At 38.3% G+C, this 21,131-nt stretch overlaps 2 protein-coding genes across 2 annotated transcripts in view; both read left to right on the plus strand.

Moving 5' to 3' along the window:
- Positions 1–10: 10 nt before the first annotated feature.
- On the plus strand, positions 11–7,221 carry imp4 (IMP U3 small nucleolar ribonucleoprotein 4). The gene is made up of 9 exons (XM_088376140.1): positions 11–222; positions 658–766; positions 846–929; positions 1,015–1,124; positions 2,216–2,348; positions 5,863–6,017; positions 6,109–6,203; positions 6,317–6,390; positions 6,870–7,221. The coding sequence occupies exons 1-9, from the start codon at positions 220–222 to the stop codon at positions 6,986–6,988; spliced, it is 882 nt and encodes a 293-aa protein (XP_088232266.1). The 5' UTR covers positions 11–219; the 3' UTR covers positions 6,989–7,221.
- A 291-nt stretch (positions 7,222–7,512) lies between these two features.
- The window catches only part of araf (A-Raf proto-oncogene, serine/threonine kinase), a 16,174-nt gene continuing 2,555 nt past the window's right edge, over positions 7,513–21,131 (plus strand). Inside the window, exons 1-17 of the mRNA XM_088376422.1 lie at positions 7,513–7,626; positions 7,741–7,874; positions 8,557–8,735; positions 9,423–9,526; positions 11,506–11,608; positions 11,729–11,886; positions 13,376–13,462; positions 13,561–13,705; positions 16,533–16,560; positions 16,667–16,794; positions 16,889–17,091; positions 18,357–18,533; positions 18,768–18,814; positions 19,114–19,232; positions 19,329–19,460; positions 19,836–19,970; positions 20,316–21,131. The exon at positions 20,316–21,131 is cut by the window's right edge and continues 2,555 nt beyond it. Of these exons, the coding sequence (XP_088232548.1) occupies positions 8,628–8,735; positions 9,423–9,526; positions 11,506–11,608; positions 11,729–11,886; positions 13,376–13,462; positions 13,561–13,705; positions 16,533–16,560; positions 16,667–16,794; positions 16,889–17,091; positions 18,357–18,533; positions 18,768–18,814; positions 19,114–19,232; positions 19,329–19,460; positions 19,836–19,970; positions 20,316–20,456 (1,815 nt within the window). The 5' untranslated portion in view covers positions 7,513–7,626; positions 7,741–7,874; positions 8,557–8,627 and the 3' untranslated portion in view covers positions 20,457–21,131. The remainder of the gene's footprint in view (positions 7,627–7,740; positions 7,875–8,556; positions 8,736–9,422; positions 9,527–11,505; positions 11,609–11,728; positions 11,887–13,375; positions 13,463–13,560; positions 13,706–16,532; positions 16,561–16,666; positions 16,795–16,888; positions 17,092–18,356; positions 18,534–18,767; positions 18,815–19,113; positions 19,233–19,328; positions 19,461–19,835; positions 19,971–20,315) is intronic.

The following is a 21,131-nucleotide window of genomic DNA, read 5'->3' on the forward strand; positions in this document are numbered from 1 at the left end:
GACCTGCTTATTCCAAGAGGCGTTCGAGTGCTTTCCTCGCCCTATAAGTCCGACTTCCCACTTTCCTCGAACGCAGCAGTTTTGGAATCATTTTCCGTGTGCTAGTATCAAATGCTCCTATTGGCCCCAACTTTGGCCAATGAAGAGCAACCTTGTATGGGGGACTCCTTTCCATGTGGGTACTGGTAAACTGCTACCCGCTAGTCAAAGGGAAAAAACATGGTAAGGTTTTTACAAGTCATTCATATTTGACAGACGAAATACAAGTGTATTGTTGAACAAGCACATGTTAACACTCGCTTAAGTAGAAAACGGTGTTGGTATGGTTTTGTGTTGTCTGGGAAAGTCTCAAACTGTACGATGCAGCTAATGAATCAACAGCCATGACGCAAAAAAAACATTCTATGGTGGCTCGAAGGGAGCATCTAGTACAACGTTAAACTCGTACCAATTAAAAACTATTGGTTAACAACTAACAAACCAAGATAGTTTCAATCTTTTTAATTTTATTTGAAAACAAAAAGGATAATGCTTTCTGCGCGTGCAACAAACAGATTGCAAGCAATGGCGATGAAAGATTTCCTCATGAGATGTTTGTACATATTTTTAATTATTATACTTTACATTAATGTGATGGCATTGTTGTTATTTTGATAGCTTCGTCGAGAGGTCAGACTGAGGCGGGAGTACTTGTATAGGAAGGCACAAGAAGACAGGCTCCGAACAATCGAAGAGAAGAAACAGAAGCTGAAGGGTGCTCTCGATGGTACAGATGGCATGCTCTTCTTATCACCGGAATAGTGTAATGTATGGCATTGACGTCACATTTTCCCCATTCCTTGTAGAAAACTGTCTGCTTCCAACTGAGGTACGCAAAGATGCATTGCAGCTCCAGAAACTTTTGGAATATGATGATGATGGCGCAGAGGGTTAGTGTTACGTTAGTTAGTACTATTAATCAAATGCTTAAACAATACTAAGTTAAGTTATATTATGACTTTGCCTCCCTTACAGGTGTCAGCTCACATATGGATGATGAGTACAAATGGGCTGGAGTTGAAGATCCCAAAGTTATGGTCACCACTTCCAGAGACCCGAGTTCTCGACTCAAAATGTTTGCTAAGGTTTGGCCCAGTTGTTTCTGAGAGATTCCTAAACTACTTAACGCGTTAACATAAAGTGTCCTAGCAGGAACACTATAGTAGAATAGACAAGTTAATAATAACATGACAATTTCGGTGTACAGTAGCTGATGTATTAAATGCAAATTCAATGTATCTCATGTTGGCACGCATTACGCATGTACAATGAGTGTGTCTTAATATCTGGTTCTTCAACAGTAGATACTGTTAAAAACAAAACAAATTTTCAGCAGTTGCAGATTTAAAAATATATTTGCTCAATATTATTACACATTTGTATTGTGCAGAAATGCACATATTTGTTCCTATTTGTTCGCTTGCTCTAGAGATGTCAAAATTACCTGATTAATCAATAGTAAATCAATTATCAAAATAATTGCCTTATTTTATCAATTGGATAATCGTTTAGACATTTTTAACCTAATGTCCTAATCTTTTCATTTTAGGCTCTCAAAAGTAATAATTTGTCTGGTCCTTCATGAAAACAGGCCAATTTATCTTTTTGTTTAATCCAAATAACATATTTGAAAACATGTGCTCTTACTTTGGAAAACAATGACCATCAATCCTACTGGCGTGATGTTTCTTAAGGGTTGTTTTCAAGTCAAGTCAAGTTTATTTGTATAGCCCTAAATCACAAGCAGTCTCAAAGGGATTCACATATACAAAACAAATTGACAATTATTCTCAAAGCATCCCCTGATCTTAAGCTCCTTTGATTTTTTTTTTTAATGACTAAATAATACCAAATAAACAAAACAGCTGCTTTTACTTTGGAAAACAATGACCATCAATCCTACTGGTGTGATGTTTCTTAAGGGTTTTGATTTTTTTAATTTACTAAATGATACCAAATAAAAATACATGGTTAAGAAACAGTAATTGGAGGATTTTTTTATACACTTTAACGACGATAAAATTTTATCTGATTAATTGATGGAATAATCGATAGAATAATTTATTCTAAAAATAAACCATAGCGACAACCCTACATTGCACCCAGACGTACTTCACAAAATGAAGATGTGCCACCTGTTTTTCAATAAACACACGTACCTTCTGTTCTGGCACAGGAGGTAAAGTTGATGTTTCCTGGAGCTCAACGCATGAACAGGGGCAACCATGAGATTCCTACACTGGTGCGAGCCTGCAAAGCCAACAATGTCACTGACCTTGTCATGATTCACGAAACCAGAGGACAGCCAGGTTTGTTAATTTTTTAACGTTCAACAAAAAAGATGTTGTAAAACAAAGTTTCAGAACTGGTTTCACAAAATCGATATTTCAAATACAAACTTTGAACTACAAGTTACCCATTTGAAATAATCCCTCAGGAGTCTAACCTACTGTCTTAGCTTTCTCTGCCATGCCTTTTTACATTCTTTGAAAGATCTTCTGGGATGCGTTGCAGCTCTGTCATCTAGGCCATCTTGATATGGCTTCAAAATGGGTCCCCTTTAAAACGCCACTTGAGCTTGGAAAGAATAATAATAAATTAAAAAAAACACTCAATGCCACATCTGGTGACTGGGAGGTTGCTTTAGCACAAGTTCTTCGTGGCCATGAATTGTCAGATGTCAATACATTATTAGCCGGTGTATTGTCATGTTGAAGCAGCTACAAGTTGCTCTGCCAAAACTCGCCTCTTTCTGCAAACAAGCAGGCTATTGCTGGAATCTTGCTGGTTAATTGTGTAGCTCACATTGAAGGGGAAAATTCATAGTTTGGACATATGGATTTTGTGACACTTGTCCTGCAGCTTTTCTGACACATCTCAAGATAGCACATATTTGCTTTTTTTGGGTGGGGGGAACGGAAAGAAAATGTACCGTAATTTCCGGACTATAAGTCGCGAGTTTTTTCATAGTTTGGGTGGGGGGGCGACTTATACTCAGGAGCGACTTATATATGTTTTTTTTCACAAATTTTTACTTGATCATTAAGACATCACTTACAAGTATAGTTGACCACTTCCCATGTTATTTTTAGTATAGTTGATCACTTCACATGCTTTTATATCTTTATCTTGAACATATTCAAAACATAAAAAATAGAGAAAACATCAAATAAAGCAATTAACACTTTAAAGCACCATATCCAAGTCCACTGTCTGCTGTATGTACACTTGCTCCATTTTTGCTCCTCTTATATTTATTATTATTATTTATTATTTGTTTATTTATCATTTATTCAACACTCTTATTTATTCATTGTTTGTGCCTTCTTGGTTTTTTTTTGTGTTGCTTGTATGCATATGTGTACTATCTCACCGAGGGATAGTGGAAACGTAATTTCAATCTCTTTGTGTGTCTTAGTATATAAAAAAAAAAAAATCGACGATAAAGCAGACTTTGATAAAACAACCAAAAAAAATTATATTTTCAGACGAAACTGGATGAGGGCGCTCTAAATTTCACCGTTGGCCGTGACTCATCAACTGGGTGGGCTTAAGAAAAATGGCACCAAAAAGAAACTCATATTTTGCAGGTTACAAACTTCAAGTTGTAAAATATGCAGCTGAAAACAGTAATCGAGCAGCAGAAAGAAAGTTTGGAGAACCGTGATGTACCAATGGATTACTATTTCAAGTGACGTCAGGAGCACGGCGCGGCGGTTGTTTACATAATGGACAAACGTATCCACGTAAGGACAACACCGGCATCATTAGCGGTGATCATTTCTAAGTGACACGGAGGACAAAGAGTTTGAAGGAATTAAGGATTTGGAGTGACATAGAAGGTTTGAAAAACTATTATGGCTTTTACGCACGCCCGGTCCTACTCTACTGAGTCGGGGGCCGGCGCTCGGCTGAGTGGCTGTCCGCGAACGGTGCATGGGGCTCGGACATGGCCATTACGCACGCCCGGTCCTATGCCATGGAGCTCTCGTGTCTGGAAGTCCACGCCGCCACACACTTAGAAGTTTGTTTTGTTTAATAAAGAGCCGTTTACCAAACCCACGTCTATCCTTGTACTTTGTTAACGCTACAATATAGTTATATAGTAGATCTGTGGAATAAAGACGAGGCTGACGTCAGGGCGCACGCGCGGCGATGTTGACAAAGGACGAGGAATTTGATCGATGGATTTAATGGAATTAAAGTGCACGGATGGTTTGATAATATTATTGGCTTGTATTATAGTTATTTGAAATATAGTTTATCGTTATATGAGCCTGTGGAATATTTTGAAGTGCAAGCGCCCTCAGCCGTGCGCACCCATTGTTGACAAAGAACGATCGATGGATTTAATGAATTGGAGTGACACCGATGGTTTTATAAACATGTTATTCATGTAATAGTTGTCCTTAATCACTCTATATGTTACGTCAGGCCTGTTCTCAGCTCTTTGTGTTTGTCACGTTAGCATACCTATCGTTTAACGTGTTGTTGCTATTTAATGAATTGGAGTGACACCGATGGTTTTATAAACATGTTATTCATGTAATAGTTGTCCTTAATCACTCTATATGTTATGTCAGGCCCGTTCTCAGCTCTTTGTTTGAGTTTGTCACGTTAGCATACCTATCGATTAGCCTGTTGTTGCTATTTAATGAATTGGAGTGACACCGATGGTTTTATAAACATGTTATTCATGTAATAGTTGTCCTTAATCACTCTATATGTTACGTCAGGCCCGTTCTCAGCTCTTTGTGTTTGTCACGTTAGCATACCTATCGTTTAGCTTGTTGTTGCTATTTAATGAATTGGAGTGACACCGATGGTTTTATAAACATGTTATTCATGTAATAGTTGTCCTTAATCACTCTATATGTTACGTCAGGCCCGTTCTCAGCTCTTTGTTTGTGTTTGTCACGTTAGCATACCTATCGTTTAGCCTGTTGTTGCTATCGTTTAGCCTGTTGTTGCTCGTTCATGACTGTTTTTGGTGTGGGATTTTGTCGAATAAATTGCCCCCAAAATGCGACTTATACTCCGGAGCGACTTATATGTTTTTTTTCACTTTTTGGGGCATTTTATGGCTGGTGCGACTTATACTCCGGAGCGACTTATAGTCCGGAAAGTACGGTATCTAGATTTGTACCATTTCTGAAGTATCCTGAAATACCACAAGATGGTGACAAAGCCCTGTTTGTTAGAACAGCAACTTTACTTTCACACCTTGTACAGTGTTCCACCAGCAGTGCTCAAAATCCCACATTTGCCATGATGGAATAAGGATACAAATCATTCAATCACATCTGAATTGCAATGCATCTAATAATCAGAAATTTTCCCCGCCTATAATGGTGAGGGTGCCCTTTTGAAGAAATAATCTGGACCTCAACATTTTAAAGAGTCAGCGACTTGTATCCAACCTACTGCTTTTAGTAAAATCAAGAAAAACTGGTTTTCAGAGCAGGAGTGGCAAACCAATCAGTTGCAATTGACTGTGGCAGACTGTCCCCAAGTAGACTGTGGGACTTAGGAGGGGAACGGTATTTGTGTGCGTGCGTGCGTTTTACTATTATATATTTTGTTAGTATACAGTGCTACAGCTTGCTCATGCTATCAGTCATGTCTAAAGGATGTTAAGAACCTACATTGAATTTTGTTTCATTCACAAGAGTTTCATTTAGGGTCAACATTCCCTCCAATTTAATGTTATGCACAACTAATAAAATCCTTTTTTTAAAATAGGCTTTAAATAAAACTTTGTCACTATAAACCTGGTGTGAATGGAAATACTGGCCGTGATCGTTTGTTCATCCATATTTGCAGATGGCCTTGTGGTGTGCCACCTACCATTTGGACCCACAGCTTATTTCACACTTTATAATGTGGTAATGAGGCACGATGTCCCAGACATAGGCACCATGTCTGAGGCCTACCCCCATCTCATCTTTCACAACTTCACCTCACGGCTTGGCAAGCGGGTGAGTACTCAACCATGCTCTGCTCACATGCTGCTGATAGTGTCTTTCATCATTTGTCCATGAGCTTACCTAATTAATCCTTCTCGCACAGGTATCCAATATCCTCAAGTATCTTTTTCCAGTGCCGAAAGAGGACAGTAGGCGTGTAATCACATTTGCCAACCAAGAGGACTTCATCTCTTATAGGTCAGTATAGAGGTGTCCTCTCATTTAAAAGAACATGTTGCATCATGTGCTATAAGAAGACGGAGCAGTAAACGTGTGTTTGTGCTTTTTTTTTGCGGTTTTCTTTTTAACAGACATCACACCTATAAGAAAACAGACCACAAGAACATAGAACTGACAGAAGTGGGGCCCAGGTTTGAAATGAAGTGTAAGTATAAATTGAGCCTGGTTTAGAACTCTGGTGCATATTTTAATCAATCCTGTGATCCTGTGAAAGTTCAACCTGCTTTGAACTTAAACCACCATTTTTTTTATCTGGGTATGTTTGGGAAATGTACTGTATTCACCTAAGAAAAAAGGGCTCAGTTTCATTTATTTATTATAATAAAAATAATGAAAATGGGCCTGCTTTCGGCGTGGGATTATTTTTCCCGCACCATTTTGATTTTGTATTCATTCTGCTGGCCGTGGAGATTTTATCATTATCAAGGAATGTAACAAATGTTACATTTATGCCGGTTTAGCTGCCTAAATATTAGTGTAAAATATCTTATCCTGTGTTATGTTGTTTCTTATAAGTACCTTTTTCCCCTTTTGTTCAAACCATTTATGTTGTAATGCATGATCTTTTTGACATTTCCATGTGGAAAATGTTCTCTGACTTTAAATCCCCCTTTCTCTTTCTAGTATACATGATCAAATTGGGCACACTGGAAAATGAGGACACAGCAGATGTTGAGTGGCGACACCATGCATATACTCACACGTCCAAGAAAAGAAGGTTTCTCAGTGTCCAATCAGTTTAAAAATATTTACTATAATCGAACTTTTGGACAGTTTATCAAACTGAACGACTGGATTGGTTTTTTTTTTGTTTTGTTTTAATCAGACGTATCATTGTTGAGCTCCCATTAAAAACAAGACAATTTCAATATTTCCACTGTAGATGTCAGCATTTGTCAAGTGATTATCCTTTGGACACTTCTTGGTTGCATGTCCTGTACTTTTTTTTAAATAAAATGTATTGCCTATTTGCACATTTCTTGACTCTTGAATAACAGCCATCATCATTAAATGAAAAGTGTAATTGCCACTGTTGATAATTTACGGCAGGAGCATCCCAATGGGATGTGGTAGATGCAAAACATATATTATGTTAGACTTTAAATATCATCTCTGGTATAGGTGAGTGCCGCTGTTTGCTTCGCTGTAGTTTTGAAAGCGATCAGATTGCAGCTCGACACTACTGTTGTAGACTTAATTTACATGACAGTAAGGTTAGTGAACGCCCATCTCTGCTATGTCCAACTGGCGGCGTCCAATGAAAGAAGCCAGATACAGGAAGTGGCCAATGAAAAAAGAGCATTTCCGAGGTTTTCCGCTTTCCCCGAAGTTCTTGACAGATTCGATTTGAGATTGAGAGAGTTCAAGATGGCTGCCGCAGGTAGGAGTTTGAATTTGTATCTAGATTTAAATAATATATTTAGCGATGTTCGAATTATCTCCTAGCTTTAGAAGTAAACGCAAAACCGCACAACTATGTCGTGTTATGTTTTAGATGGCGATGTATTGTAACGAGTCGCCGCTGACGAAGCTGAAAAAGGACCAGCAACAGCTCCAGAGCCGACGCAGTAGTTAAACCACTGAAGTTTGCCAACGTTTTCAACTGGGCTGGCGACGAATAGCTAAAAGGTACGCTAGCCACTTTGGAGCTACATAATCTCTTCCACTACGGGCACAGCTTAACCAGAGCACAATTGCTAGTTCAAGTTCAGTTAACACTTGGATATGCCAGAATGACATTGTCAGTACGCTGTAGTTGCCTTTACTTGCAAAACTATTTGGCAAGGCAGTTTTAAAGTCGCATAAGTGGCACAGTGCAGAGAGACAAGGCTTTCCACAACTCCAAATGTCACGTACAGTAGACAAATCCCACGCTAAGCTAAGTGGCTAACGTTGCATAGCATTAGCATCACTCATCTGTGACTTTTGCAGCTTCGACTTTCCGCGAGTAATGGCATGTATAACTCGTTTAAATTCATTCACGATTACTCAATTGAATGTTGCACGGTCTGTGATTTTAGTTATGAGCGTTCAAAGTATATGTAATTGCTGTGGGGATCTTATGGCTTGCCAAGTTAATGTTAGACCAAGTAGCGCTTCATGCCATCTGTCAAAATACAGCACCATCATTTGTTTATTCAGCCAATAGACATCCTCCTTTTGTCAAATGCATATGTACTGTTATTCCCACCATACAAAGTCCTGCCCATTGGAAAAGGCACTCAGTTGAAATGCATGTGTTCAACAACAAGCTCGGCTTCTTTGCTCTGTTTAACATGCTCACAAATGAAGCGTGTTAATTTTGTTGCAGGTTGCATGACTCTCTCCTGAGGCTTTGGTGCAACTGTCAAGAATAGCATCCCCTTCTAGCTACCATTCATCATGTCCTCCACCTCCTCCTACTCCTCTTCAGGAGAAACTAGTCCGGAGGATGTCCCCAGAGGTGGGGGTACCATCCGAGTCTACCTCCCTAACAAGCAGAGGACTGTGGTGAGACAAGTGATTTGATGATGCTCTTTATTTTTATACAGCTACTAAAACGCTGCAACTAGATTGATTGCTGTGTGTGGCTTCGTGAAAGTCCATAGCTGGTATTGCTGATTTTAAGTGTGATTACTCTCACAAACTTTGACATATTTCTCACTTGGTCAGTGAGTGTGAAACTCACCATTTGGTCTGGCAGATGGTGCTTTTCATAATCCTCCCGTTTTCTGATTTATAATTCAGATCAGATCTATCTCACTTTAATACATTTGTTAGTTTTAAAATATAATGCATATAAGCGCTCTATAATAATAATATCGGGGATATTGTCATTGCCTCATAGCTGAGAGGTATTGGGTAAAAATCTGGGCAAATGCCCTCTTGTGTGGATTTTTTCATGTTCTCCCCACATTTGAGTACGTTTTCTCCGGGTACTGTACTCTGGCTTCCTTTTCCTTCCACATTCCAGAAACATGCATGTTAGATTAATTGAACCCTACTCGTCATTAGCTGAGAATTTGAATGTGAATGGTAGTTTGTGTGTGTAACGAGGACATCAATTCATAAGTCATTTGAAAACACTTTCAATCAAAAGATGACATTTATCACATAAAATATTAAAATACTTGTTTTTAACATGGCGTTTGAATGTGACATTGACAATGTTGTTGAACAGCGGTCTCCTTTTTGCAGGTGAATGTTCGCCAAGGACAGACGGTGTATGAGAGTCTAGATAAAGCACTTAAAGTGAGAGGCTTAAGCCAAGACTGCTGTGCTGTATTCCGCCTTCTCGAAGGGTAAGCTTGCATTTTGTCCTGATCAAGTTATCGTAACAAAAGCAAGATGGGTTAGAAAACTGTGGTGGTCTGAAATACAGTTCTTTCTTAAAGTATTGGAATGGCAAGGTTTATTTTTCTTGTGTGCTGAAGAAATTTGGGTTTCAGATCAAAAGATTATTATTTTTTTTAGACAAAAGTTCAGAAGCCAATTTTATTGGTACCAGGTTTTGATCCTAAAAAAACAGCATCATTCCAAAATACTTTTAGGTAGGTCTTAGCATAAGTCTCCCAATTTTCAAAGATTTTGGTAAAACGTAGGCCCGGGAATGCGTCATTAAAATGTATAGGGGGCGCTATACAGACTTTTTTTTTCTCATAAAAATGTTCATAAGTATTGATTCTTATGCCAGGCCTGATCTGTGTGTTTGTGCAAAGTTTGTCTTCCCCCCTAGGTTTGTACATTCAAAAATGACATAATTTATCTTTATAAACAGTGCATTGCCGCAGCAACAGCATGCGACGAAATAAAAAGCTTTCAATAACTTCACATCTTAACCATGTTTCGATCAACGACCCAGAGTTTGAAGACTGTCCAATAAAATCTCTGGGCGGAGTACGCTGAAATATGATCTCTATAAAAGGCCAAAATTTAGCAAAATCCCAAAATGATGTAAAAATTGCCGTCTTTCTTTTAGGTTTAGCATATGAATAAAATATATTTTTGTTGGTCAATGTTCACCTTCCACCGATAATGCTTTGTTAAAAATCTGTAGGTGGTGCTGTAGAGAATATTTTTGGAAATAGCACAATTACTCAGTTATGCCAGATCCAATGTGTGAAGTCTCAGGTTTTTGCCCAAGTTTAGAACCTCAAAAGCAGCAGTTTTTCTTTGTATACACCGCATCACTATGACAACAGCGTGCAGGCAAATAAAAAGATTTCAATAACTTGTCTTTAGGTGAAACATACAAAGTTTGAAGACAAATTCTCTTGGAGGAGTTCATTATGATATGCCCTCTATGAAAGTAAATTCAAAATGGTGGACATCTTGTGAGGTTTAGCATAAGGCTCCAAAAGACCTTTTTGTATGTCGTGGGCCTCCCAATTGATGCAGATCTATAACCCAGAATGCATCGTTAAGAAGGAATTATGAAACGCATAGTTTGATGCTCCGCCCCATCGTATAGTATGTAGAAAATGTAAAATATTTTTCCCTTTTTATTTTTCTGTTGTTGAGATGGGACAACCCAAGTTTCAAGTCACTCGGGTTCACTGTTTAGGAGAAGGGTGCAGATGTATGACTCCTGTAAATGTGTGAAGATGGCCTAAATTTGTACTTTGAAATACATACTATTCGTAACTCACTTCCTGTACATGTTCATAATATCAAGAAACTTTATTTATAGATTCAGTGGTCCAGATAAAAAAAGTCAATCCAAAAAATTAAATACTAAAGTATAAAAAAGATGTAAAAGTGAACATCTTTAAAAAAAAAAAAAAAAAAAAAGGCAATGACACTCAGAAGAGTCAAGTATACCAGTGCTTCCAAATCACTATATCATTATAAGCATCTTGGAATTTTTACAGGCTTAATATGGTGTAATTTGATCACAGGTGAGGCAGTATATTGTGTGCAATGGCCTCTGAATAAAGTCACCTCCACTCCATCTGTTCATTCACCAAATTTGTGAAGCAAACTAGAATCTTATCTGCATTGAATTTCATGCCAATGAATACCATACTCAGAGCAGACATTAAGAAGCTGCTGGAGACCAGCACTGCAGGAACTGAAGACCAAAAAGTCATTCACACTCCCCAAACATATGATTCACCAAAGTATTACCAATCATACATACACCAGTATTACAGGTGTTCTGATAGAAAATTCATCACCATACAGATTAAAAATAAACAGAGAGCGGATTCCATCTTGTCATAATAATTATTCAAAATATATATATATATTTTTTGCTGTTGTCTTTTAATTTACTTTCCAGTCGTAAGAGGCTGACGGATTGGGAGACTGACATTACTCCTTTGGTTGGAGAAGAGCTATTAGTTGAGGTCCTGGATGATATTCCCTTAACCATGCACAACTTTGTGAGTAGTCGACAAGCCTGCTTTCTTTGCATATACTGTAAATTTACCATGCTCCCCCCCCACACCCACACACTTAAATGTTCCCTTGCTGCACGAATAATGACATTTTTATCTGCACAGGTACGGAAAACTTTCTTCAAGCTGGCTTACTGTGATTTTTGCCACAAGTTTTTATTTAATGGCTTCAGGTGTCAGACATGTGGATACAAATTTCACCAGCACTGCAGTAGTAAGGTACCGACCGTTTGTGTGGACATGGACACAGTAAGCAAACAACGGTGAGTTGAATCACAATTCAAAAAGCATTAAACGATTTCTACTATACTTTGGTTATTAGCAAAGTTTTGTTGCAGTGTGTGGGTTTGATGGCTCTTTTAGGGTAATTACATTTGAAATCAGAAATTTACATATACTACATAATCCCCCCCCCCCCCCATCACCTACTCTCACATGAACTCAAAGATCAATTAGCATTACTACATTTTTTGCTAAATGTCAGGTTAATGAGAGGATTTTTTAAAGATTTTCATCACTTTCTTCAGTCTTCAAGTTTACTTACAATAGGCTTACTATACCTTTAAACAATTCGGAAAAAGCCAAATGATATGTCTTTGGAATCTTCAGTTTTTTTATATTCATTGTTTTATTTTTATTATGTTTATTGACAACATTTTAGTTTGAGACACTCTTTGAGACACTCCGGAAACACCACTTCTATCTGTAAAATTGAAAGGTCAAAAGAAATCAAGAAGAAAATTGCCAAGAACAGGGATGAGAATTTTCCGCGGATCCGCAGATGTCGGTGTTTTTTTCCGTCGAAAGCATCATTTTCGTGAATCGTTGAGAATTTTCTTTTTTTATACATAAGTGTGTGTGTGGGGGGGGTAGGGAAGCAGGCAACATTAGCCTCGGCGACTCGCGAGCATTCTCCCGCCCGCCACAACGGCATCTTTTGGCACAATGTGAATTTGCGATTGGGTTTTCATCACTTGTAGACTAGTTATTTAGTTAGATAGATCTAGGGCCTACTCACCAAAAGTTTTCGCCAGCATGGCGAAAGTTTGGGAGAAAAAAGACGAGGGAAATAGACAAGTCGAACGGGATCAAGAACTGCTTCAGATGGGCATGGCTCGAGAGCAGCGTCATCGTACAACTCAGAACACAGTTCGTAACCACGTGCCTGACGGAACATATCTGTAAAGTAGATGTCCCGGGGAAGGTTTTGTGTATTCTCTGTCAAGATATGACCAACTATGGAGATCGCGGCGCTAGGAACATTAAAGAGAACAAAGAAACAAAAAAAACACAAAGGTACCCCCAGCCACTTTTCAGTGTTTTTTCACATTTGCCATTCTCATCCCTGTAAGAAATTTCATTTCTGAGTACAGTATTGAAATGAAAAGGCATTTAATGGCTTAATTTGACATAGAAAGCAAAAACACATGTGCGTTCAAAGTAGCTTGTTAGATGAGTCGCTCACACGCCACTGATGACAATTAGTATTGCTTCCGGATAAGTGTGACATTTTCCAAATGGAACTTCATAAGCGGTCCTTATTTACAATTGGATGATCATATCGGCATACTAGCTGAGAAGCAACACTGCTTTTAAAGCAATAAGTGGCTAATTAAATATTTCTATGAAATAATCCACTTGAGCATACTGACATAGAGTTAAGTCTTAACATGTTAGAACACACCCTTGTTTAATGTTATCGTCTTTTTGTCTCATCCTTTTCTACTTGTGCTTGGACGGGTGTGATCCAAGTCCCTGCACAGATGAGTATCCTCAGATACTATTGCCAGAAAATTCCCCATCACAGAGTAATATAGCCTTAACACCGGAGCCTGCTGGGTAAGCTTGCAGACCAAACTAGTTCTAAATGTGTTTAAAAAAAGTCCATCTTAACAGATATTCTGATGCACGGTTTGACTTTTTGCTTGCTGTTTCAGGCTGGACCTCTTGTCCCCAACATCAGCCTTTCACTTCCCCATCCCTAGTGGAGATGGCCAGTCTCTGCAAAGGCATCGTTCTACCTCGACACCCAACGTTCATATGGTCAGCACAGTGAGCCCTGCTGTTGCTAGCATTATAGAGGCAAGTGTCAGTTACCCAATGCGCGATCTTCTTTTGTTCTGTAATTTTGAAATAATTCAAATGTAATTTCTTGTCCAGGAATGGGCAATTTGCGGCCCTTGGAGTTATTTTTTGAATATTATAAATGTGCTTTCTCTACCACTTTAGTCCTGAAGTATAATAGTATTGTTCACCACTGCATGGCAGACATCGCTTTGTAGCTAGAACTCAGGAAGGCAGAGTACGGTGGTGTCAACGCGTACTTGTAAGCTCTGATCACGAGATCACAACTGACAATAGTCAGAACTGAGAAACAACTAATCTCTTCTAGAATAGGTGACTCTTGCCACCACAAAGACACTACATCATGGTGAAACGCTTTGTAATGTTTGCATTAGCCTTAGCATGGTGTCGAACTGCACTAGCCGGGGGTTTTACTGTATCGCACATACATGTCATGATTTTATATCCACAATGTGAAACACAAATTTAACCCAGTAGTTAAGACACCCATTCAACAAACTAAGGGGCGCGATAATGATTTACGTCCTTACTACAGAAAAAAATGCCTGCATGCAAGGATTTTCAGTAGCCATAGAGTCAGCCCCTGGAATCCGGCTCTGTTTGAGTCAAGTGTTGTAGTGTCCTTGAGCAAGACACTTCACCCACCTTGCCTCCAGTGCTACTCACACTGGTGTATGGCCGTGTGCGAATGTTTGGTGGTGGTCGGAGAGGCTCTCGGCACACAGTGGCAGCCTTGCTTTTGTCAGCCGGCCTCAGGACAGCCGTGGCTACATATATAGTGTACTACCACCAGAGTGTAAATTTGTGAGCGCATGAATAATGCATCCAATCAATGTAAAGCGTTATAAGAGTGTCCTGAAAAAAAGCCTGTAGGAATCTGATGATTTGATGTTGTAGTTGTTATAATTAACCGTGCCTGTAATTGTGGCACACATTGTTTGATTTCCTAACGTGGGATTTCCCCAACTGAAAATAATTGGACTAGTTGGATTTTTATCTTTTAATGTTGGCATTATATTTTTTAGGAGATAAAATAATTTATTTAAAGCTTAGGAACACATCTTGATCAAGGGTGTCAATAATAAGACACTTAATCTGCTCATGCATGAGAATCAATTGTAAAAAAAAAAAAAAAGTGAGGGGGGGACTACTAAAAAACAAGCTATTTTATATGGAGTGCATAGGTGCCTTATTGTACATCTTCAAACTTGCAGGCATTGATTAAAAGGTTTTAAGCCAAGAGCGCTCTGTGCCGTGTGAAACTGCTCTAAACTGAATGTAGGAAACCCCTGTTAATTCTTCATAATTTTTCTACAGAAAAAGACCCATGATAAGGAGGGACTCAAATTGAAGATTTCTTGACCACATTTTTGTTTTGTCAATATCTGTAAACTGATTTGGAACAGAAAGAGACCATACAGCAAGCTACTGGACAGCGAAACTAATGAGAAACTCAGCATGTGATCAGCCCGATAGAATTTATTTTAATCACTATCACGATAAAATTAAGAAACATTTCTGCATTATTTCGGTGTTGCGGCATCATGGCATGTCACATGGCCATTGAGTTGTCGCGTGTTATGCTTTCTCAGGTCACTCACATCATGCGAGCAAAACAACACATTTATTTAGCCTATTTGTCATTTGCTGGCAGTGTTGGTAGTAAATGTATTATAAAGCTAATGACTTAAAATGAATGTAACGTATCACATTTAACTGTGGTCGGTGCGCTATTAAGACATTTATTTTCTTTATGTACTATCAGGATTATAATCCGCATGCTCTAGAGCAAAGCAAATGACCATAATTGTCCTACTTGTTTCGTCCTCACGTCCTGGTGTTGTTCCTCGGGGTTGCCGTCTGCCCTTCGTCAGCCAAATTTCATGAAAAAATGATGACGAATGAATCTTGACTGTCATATCCCAGCAGGCTGTCCGTCTGTGTAAGGGGTTTAAAATGACATAGATTTAAGAAAAGAAAAGTTCTAGCCGTTGAAGTGCTCCAAATCACAACTTTGTACTCTGCTCACCAATAGTTATAAAGGAAAAGGTAATATTGCCTATAAGAATTTGCCTTACCCATAATGTAGAACTGAAGATCTGCAAATGGTCTATTCTGAAGGACATTGTAAAGTAAAGAACAAAGCAAAAATAATTTAAAATAATATGACTGCCTCAGTGCATTGTGACAAATGAATAGTAGTTTTGCCCTTTGGAGAAAAGTCAAGTGTTACGCGACAGTAAATATGATGACAATGAAAAAGCCTTCGAGAAAGGCTTCCTGTTTGTAGTGTGGTTTTCAAATGGGGTACGTGAAGCCACTTTAGGGGGGACATGAAATTTCTAAATTATGTTTATTTATGTTTGTTTTTAATAACATTTTTCAGTTTCTACTTTTATTTAAAATAAAGTTAATGGTTTCTCTTTGAGAATACATCTGTTCTATGATACCAAAAGAGGACACTTTGTCAACAATTATGTTTATGTGCACAAGTCTTTATTTGTAATAGTTAATTACTATTTCCTCCTTTTTTTTTTTTAGTTATTTTTTTACACAATGTTAATTACTATCTCCTCCTTTTTTCTTTTATAGTTATTTCTTACCCAAATAGGTCTAGAGACACAAATACAAACAGAGTTCCAATTTTCAATTAATCACCTACTGATGGCACAGTACTCAAACAAAGGAAATGTTAGGGTATACTTGACTGGAAAACATTTTTTTTATAGGTACGTAGTTGACAAAGGTTGAGAACAATTTGTCTTAATGTAAAATTCCATGCAATCCATTTAATGAACTGTTTTTTTCCCTTCAATCCTTTTAGGACGCAGTGAAATTTAACAACACAATAGGTATGCTTTAGTTTTTTTTTTTTTACTAACAATTTTAGGTGTGGCTTTTTGGTTTATTCTGCATGTTGGTTTTGAAAAGTTAATGGCCTGCCTTTTATATCTGCAGGTCCTGAGCCATCACCAAAGCCATCCACTAGCCCGCCCTCTTTAGGTTCCCCAGGGAGAAGACCACCCAAGTCACCTTCAGAGCACAAAGAACGAAAGCCCTCCTCCTCGGATGACAAAAAGAAAGTAGTATGTAATTTTTGCAGTACTCTTTGTCAGTGGATCTTTTCTGAGACACAAGTGTTAATTTACAAATTTATTTGGCAAATTGAATGTGTTTTAGCATCGAGGGGGCTACAGGGACTCAAGTTACTACTGGGAGGTCCACTCCCGGGAAGTCACTATCCAGAAGAGAATAGGAGCTGGCTCCTTTGGAACTGTATTCAAGGGAAAGTGGCATGGGGATGTTGCGATCAAGATCCTTAAAGTCACAGAGCCAACACCTGAACAGTTACAGGCTTTTAAAAATGAAATGCAGGTCTTACGGTAAGTTGTTTCACCTTCTTGAAAACAAGTGCGTGAGAAAATATTCAATCACTTTAAGGACAATGATCCTTGATGTACGGAATTTAGGGATTTTATCATCTACGGTCCATAATGTCATCAAAAGGTTCAGAGAATCTGGAGAAATCACTGCATGTAAGCGGTAAGGCTAGAAACCAAACTTTCAGGCGGCACTGCAATAAAGACCTCCATCATTGTGTAAAAGATAAGCCAACATAGGCTCAGAAACACTTCAGAAAACCAATGTTAGTAAATACAGTTTGGCGCTACATCCATCAGTGCAACTTAAATCTCGCAAACCAGAAGTCATTTATCTGTATCACCCAGAAACTCCCTTCTGGTTCACCCTTGTGCTTCTCCGGGCACAAACTCATCTATGATCGACTGAGGCAAAGCGGAAAAGTGTACAGTGGTCTGACAAGGCCACATTTTAAAATGTTTTTGGAAATTGTAGACGTCTTGTCCTTTGGACCAAAGAGGAGCAGAACCATCCGGATAGTAGTAGTTCAAATGCCAACACGTGTGATGGTGTTGGGCTATGTCAGTGCCAATAGCATGAGTGACTTACACATTTATGAAGACACAATGAATTGCTGAAAAGTACATGCGCATTTAGGAGAAACTAATGGTGCCATCCAAGCAATGTCTTTTTCAGGGGCACTCCTGCTTATTTCACACCACATCCTGCGCATGTTACAACAGTGTGGCTTCATAGTAAAAGAATGCAAGTACCAGACTGGCCTGCCTGCAGTCCAGACTTGTCCCCCATTGAAAATGCGTGGCACATTATGATGCATAAAATGCGAATACTGAGACCCCGGAATGATGAACAGCTGAAGCTATACATCAAATGAAAATGGGAATGAATTTCACCACCTTCATCAATTGTGTCCTCAGTTGTATTCAATGTTAAAAGAAAAGGGTGTCCCAGCTTTTTTGGAATGTCTTGCAGCCCTAAAATTCCGAGATAATCATTATTTGCTCAATTAACAACAACCATGTTTATCAACTTGAACATTAAATAGCTTGTCTTTGGTATATTAAATACAGGTTAAACATGATTTGCAAATCATTGTATTGTGTTTTATATGTTGAACAACATCCCAACTTCATTGCAATTGGTTTGTAGAGCCAACCTTAAAAATAATGTTCATACTCTGAGAAATTATGCAAATTACAAAGCGACAATCACTAAGTGATTGATGGTAATTAATTTTTTATGGTAATATGATTTTCCATTTCTTCAGGAAAACCCGCCATGTCAACATTCTGTTGTTCATGGGCTATATGACGAAGCCCAATTTTGCCATAATCACACAATGGTGTGAAGGCAGCAGCCTGTACCGCCATCTGCATGTCTCTGAAACCAAATTTGACACGATGAGGCGGATTGACGTGGCCAGACAAACAGCACAGGGCATGGAGTAAGACTTTTCCACATTCAGTTGTACCAATACTGTTTGCTTGAAGATTTGACTGTTTTCTACACGTGACATGTGTGAAATGTACTACAATGTAGAGAGTGGTGCGTTTGTACGTATAAAAGTTGATACTTAATACTAAGGCTTTCTAATATTGCAGTTATGCAGCAAATTTCCACTTTTGTGCTTGATATCTTATCCATGTAAAATTAATGATCATTTTATTTTTCCTTGTAGTTATCTTCATGCAAAGAACATTATTCATCGTGACCTGAAATCAAACAGTATCCTTTTCTTGCCCTGTAATAGTTTTTAAAGCAAGAACCATACTGGTAATCTTCAATGTGATTCCAGTTGCCTGATGACAAGTGGCCATTGTCTTACTTTGTATTCCAAATGCTTACCGCAATCCTACTTTGTCCATTTTGCATATTGTTATGAAAATCCCTTTGTAAAATTTATTTGTCCACTTAGTACAGAGAATGATTAATCAACTTCATTGGAATTGTTTTTTTAGAACCAACTTAAAAACCAATGTTGGTTGCACATTTTTAGTCACCTATTTCCTGAGATTGTTTTCCAGACATTTTCCTCCATGAGGGTTGGACTGTTAAGATTGGTGACTTCGGTCTTGCAACAGTGAAGTCACGGTGGACCGGCTCTCAACAAGTTGAACAGCCCAGTGGATCAATTCTTTGGATGGTAATTTTGTTATAAGGTCATTCTAGAAACACTTATGATGACAGAAATTATCTATACACGGCATGACACTTTTGTTTTTGTTCCATGTGTTCCAAGGCCCCTGAGGTGATCCGCATGCAGGACAGCAACCCATATACATTCCAGTCTGATGTATATGGCTATGGAGTAGTACTGTTTGAGCTGATGTCAGGGACTCTACCATACTCCAATATCAACAACAGAGATCAGGTTAAATAATGCTTTGTTTGAACCATTCAAAACCTTTTGAGCCAAAGTCTAATGAATGGTGGATTTGTTACATTAGCCGTAACAAATACCAAGGCAGCTTTATGAATATATCAATGTAGTCATACACACAAGCACACACACATAGCACCTAAAAATATTTAAATACACTAACAACTGACGATATGCAGAAGCAAAGCAGAAAAAAGTAGTTTACTTAAATGACAGAGTGTACATTGACAACATAGAAACACATTAACCGAAGACTAAAACATTTAAAACACAACAAAGACTTAATTCTTGTTCATGATTCTCCATTCAGCACATTAGAATTCCGGTAATAATGTAGTGATTCCTCCAACCCTTCTCTTCTTCCAGATAATCTTTATGGTGGGACGTGGTTACTTGTCCCCAGACCTCAGTAAGCTCTACAGTACCTCACCCAAATCAATGAAAAGGCTTATCATTGACTGCCTGAAGTTCAAACGGGATGAGAGGCTCTTGTTTCCACAGGTAACAAGTCTGTGTTTTCCTCAACCAAATGTTTTCGTCTGAAGTAATAACGCTTCAACTGGCTGTAAAAATTAAAATGTAAATTTAGTTTTGTATTATATAAAAATGTGTGGATTCTAAGTGTGTTCTTCTCTGCAATGTTAATGTTCAACACAGCAAGTATCTAGGAAGCAAAGAATTTTGAAAAAGATTCTCGTTTGATACGTGTTCATGATATGAATCATCTTCGTTTTGACATATTCTTGCCAAAATGATCAACTTATTTTTGCCAAATGCAGTTGTTTTTAATGTAATTTTTATACATTATGTTGCTGATTTACATTTTCTTTTATTTTCTCTTATCAGATCTTGGTAGCCATCGAGCAGGTACAGGATCTGCTGCCAAAAATTGAGCGCAGTCGTTCTGAGCCCTCTCTCCATCGGGCCGTTCATGCTGAGGACCTGAACCCTCTTCTATTCCACACCACTAGGCTAATGCCACTCTAAGATTTCAACATCACTAGGCAGAAAGGTTGTTTCCCTTTCTAAAACCACAGCATTCCAGTGCCTCTGAGAGGCTTCAGCTGCTTTTGTTGCGGAACTTCATCACTAACTTTTTCAGAGCCTTGGCGCTCCAGCACTCAATAACACACTGCAGGAATAATCTTTAGGTGTTTCGTTCCAGTTTGAGTTTTTCTAATGACAAAGACCTGCTCCTTCAGAGGGCCATTCATTAGCTTTTTCCTCAACAGATTGTCAAGTTTGTTTTGCTGTACATTATATTTCAAATGGGCATTCGATACTGTAACTTACTGGGGTGTCCATCGTTTCATGGCAAACAAACACTGCAGCATCGTCGTCGTCTCATACATGGCCCAATCTTGGAAGGATCACTTTGAACATAACCAAGAATTCACAATCATATGACATCAAAATCGGTGATTCTATTGCCCTTTTAACAATCACGTAAAAATGTTTTTACTCTCTAGTAAATCTACAGTGGAGCACGAAAGTATTTAGTCTATCACAGACTGTGCACTTTAAATGATGAGAGTTCTGTAACAGTTACTATACTATAGGGACACTTAAACTGTGAGAGACAGAATGGGGAGAAAAGAAAATCCTGGAAATGACATTTTAAGATTTTAAAAGTATTTACATGTCAATTACTATAATATTTTG

This window comes from Syngnathus floridae, chromosome 5 (genome assembly GCF_059516105.1).
Source record: "Syngnathus floridae isolate MCC-2025c chromosome 5, RoL_Sflo_1.0, whole genome shotgun sequence".
NCBI classification, from domain to species: Eukaryota; Metazoa; Chordata; class Actinopteri; order Syngnathiformes; family Syngnathidae; genus Syngnathus; species Syngnathus floridae.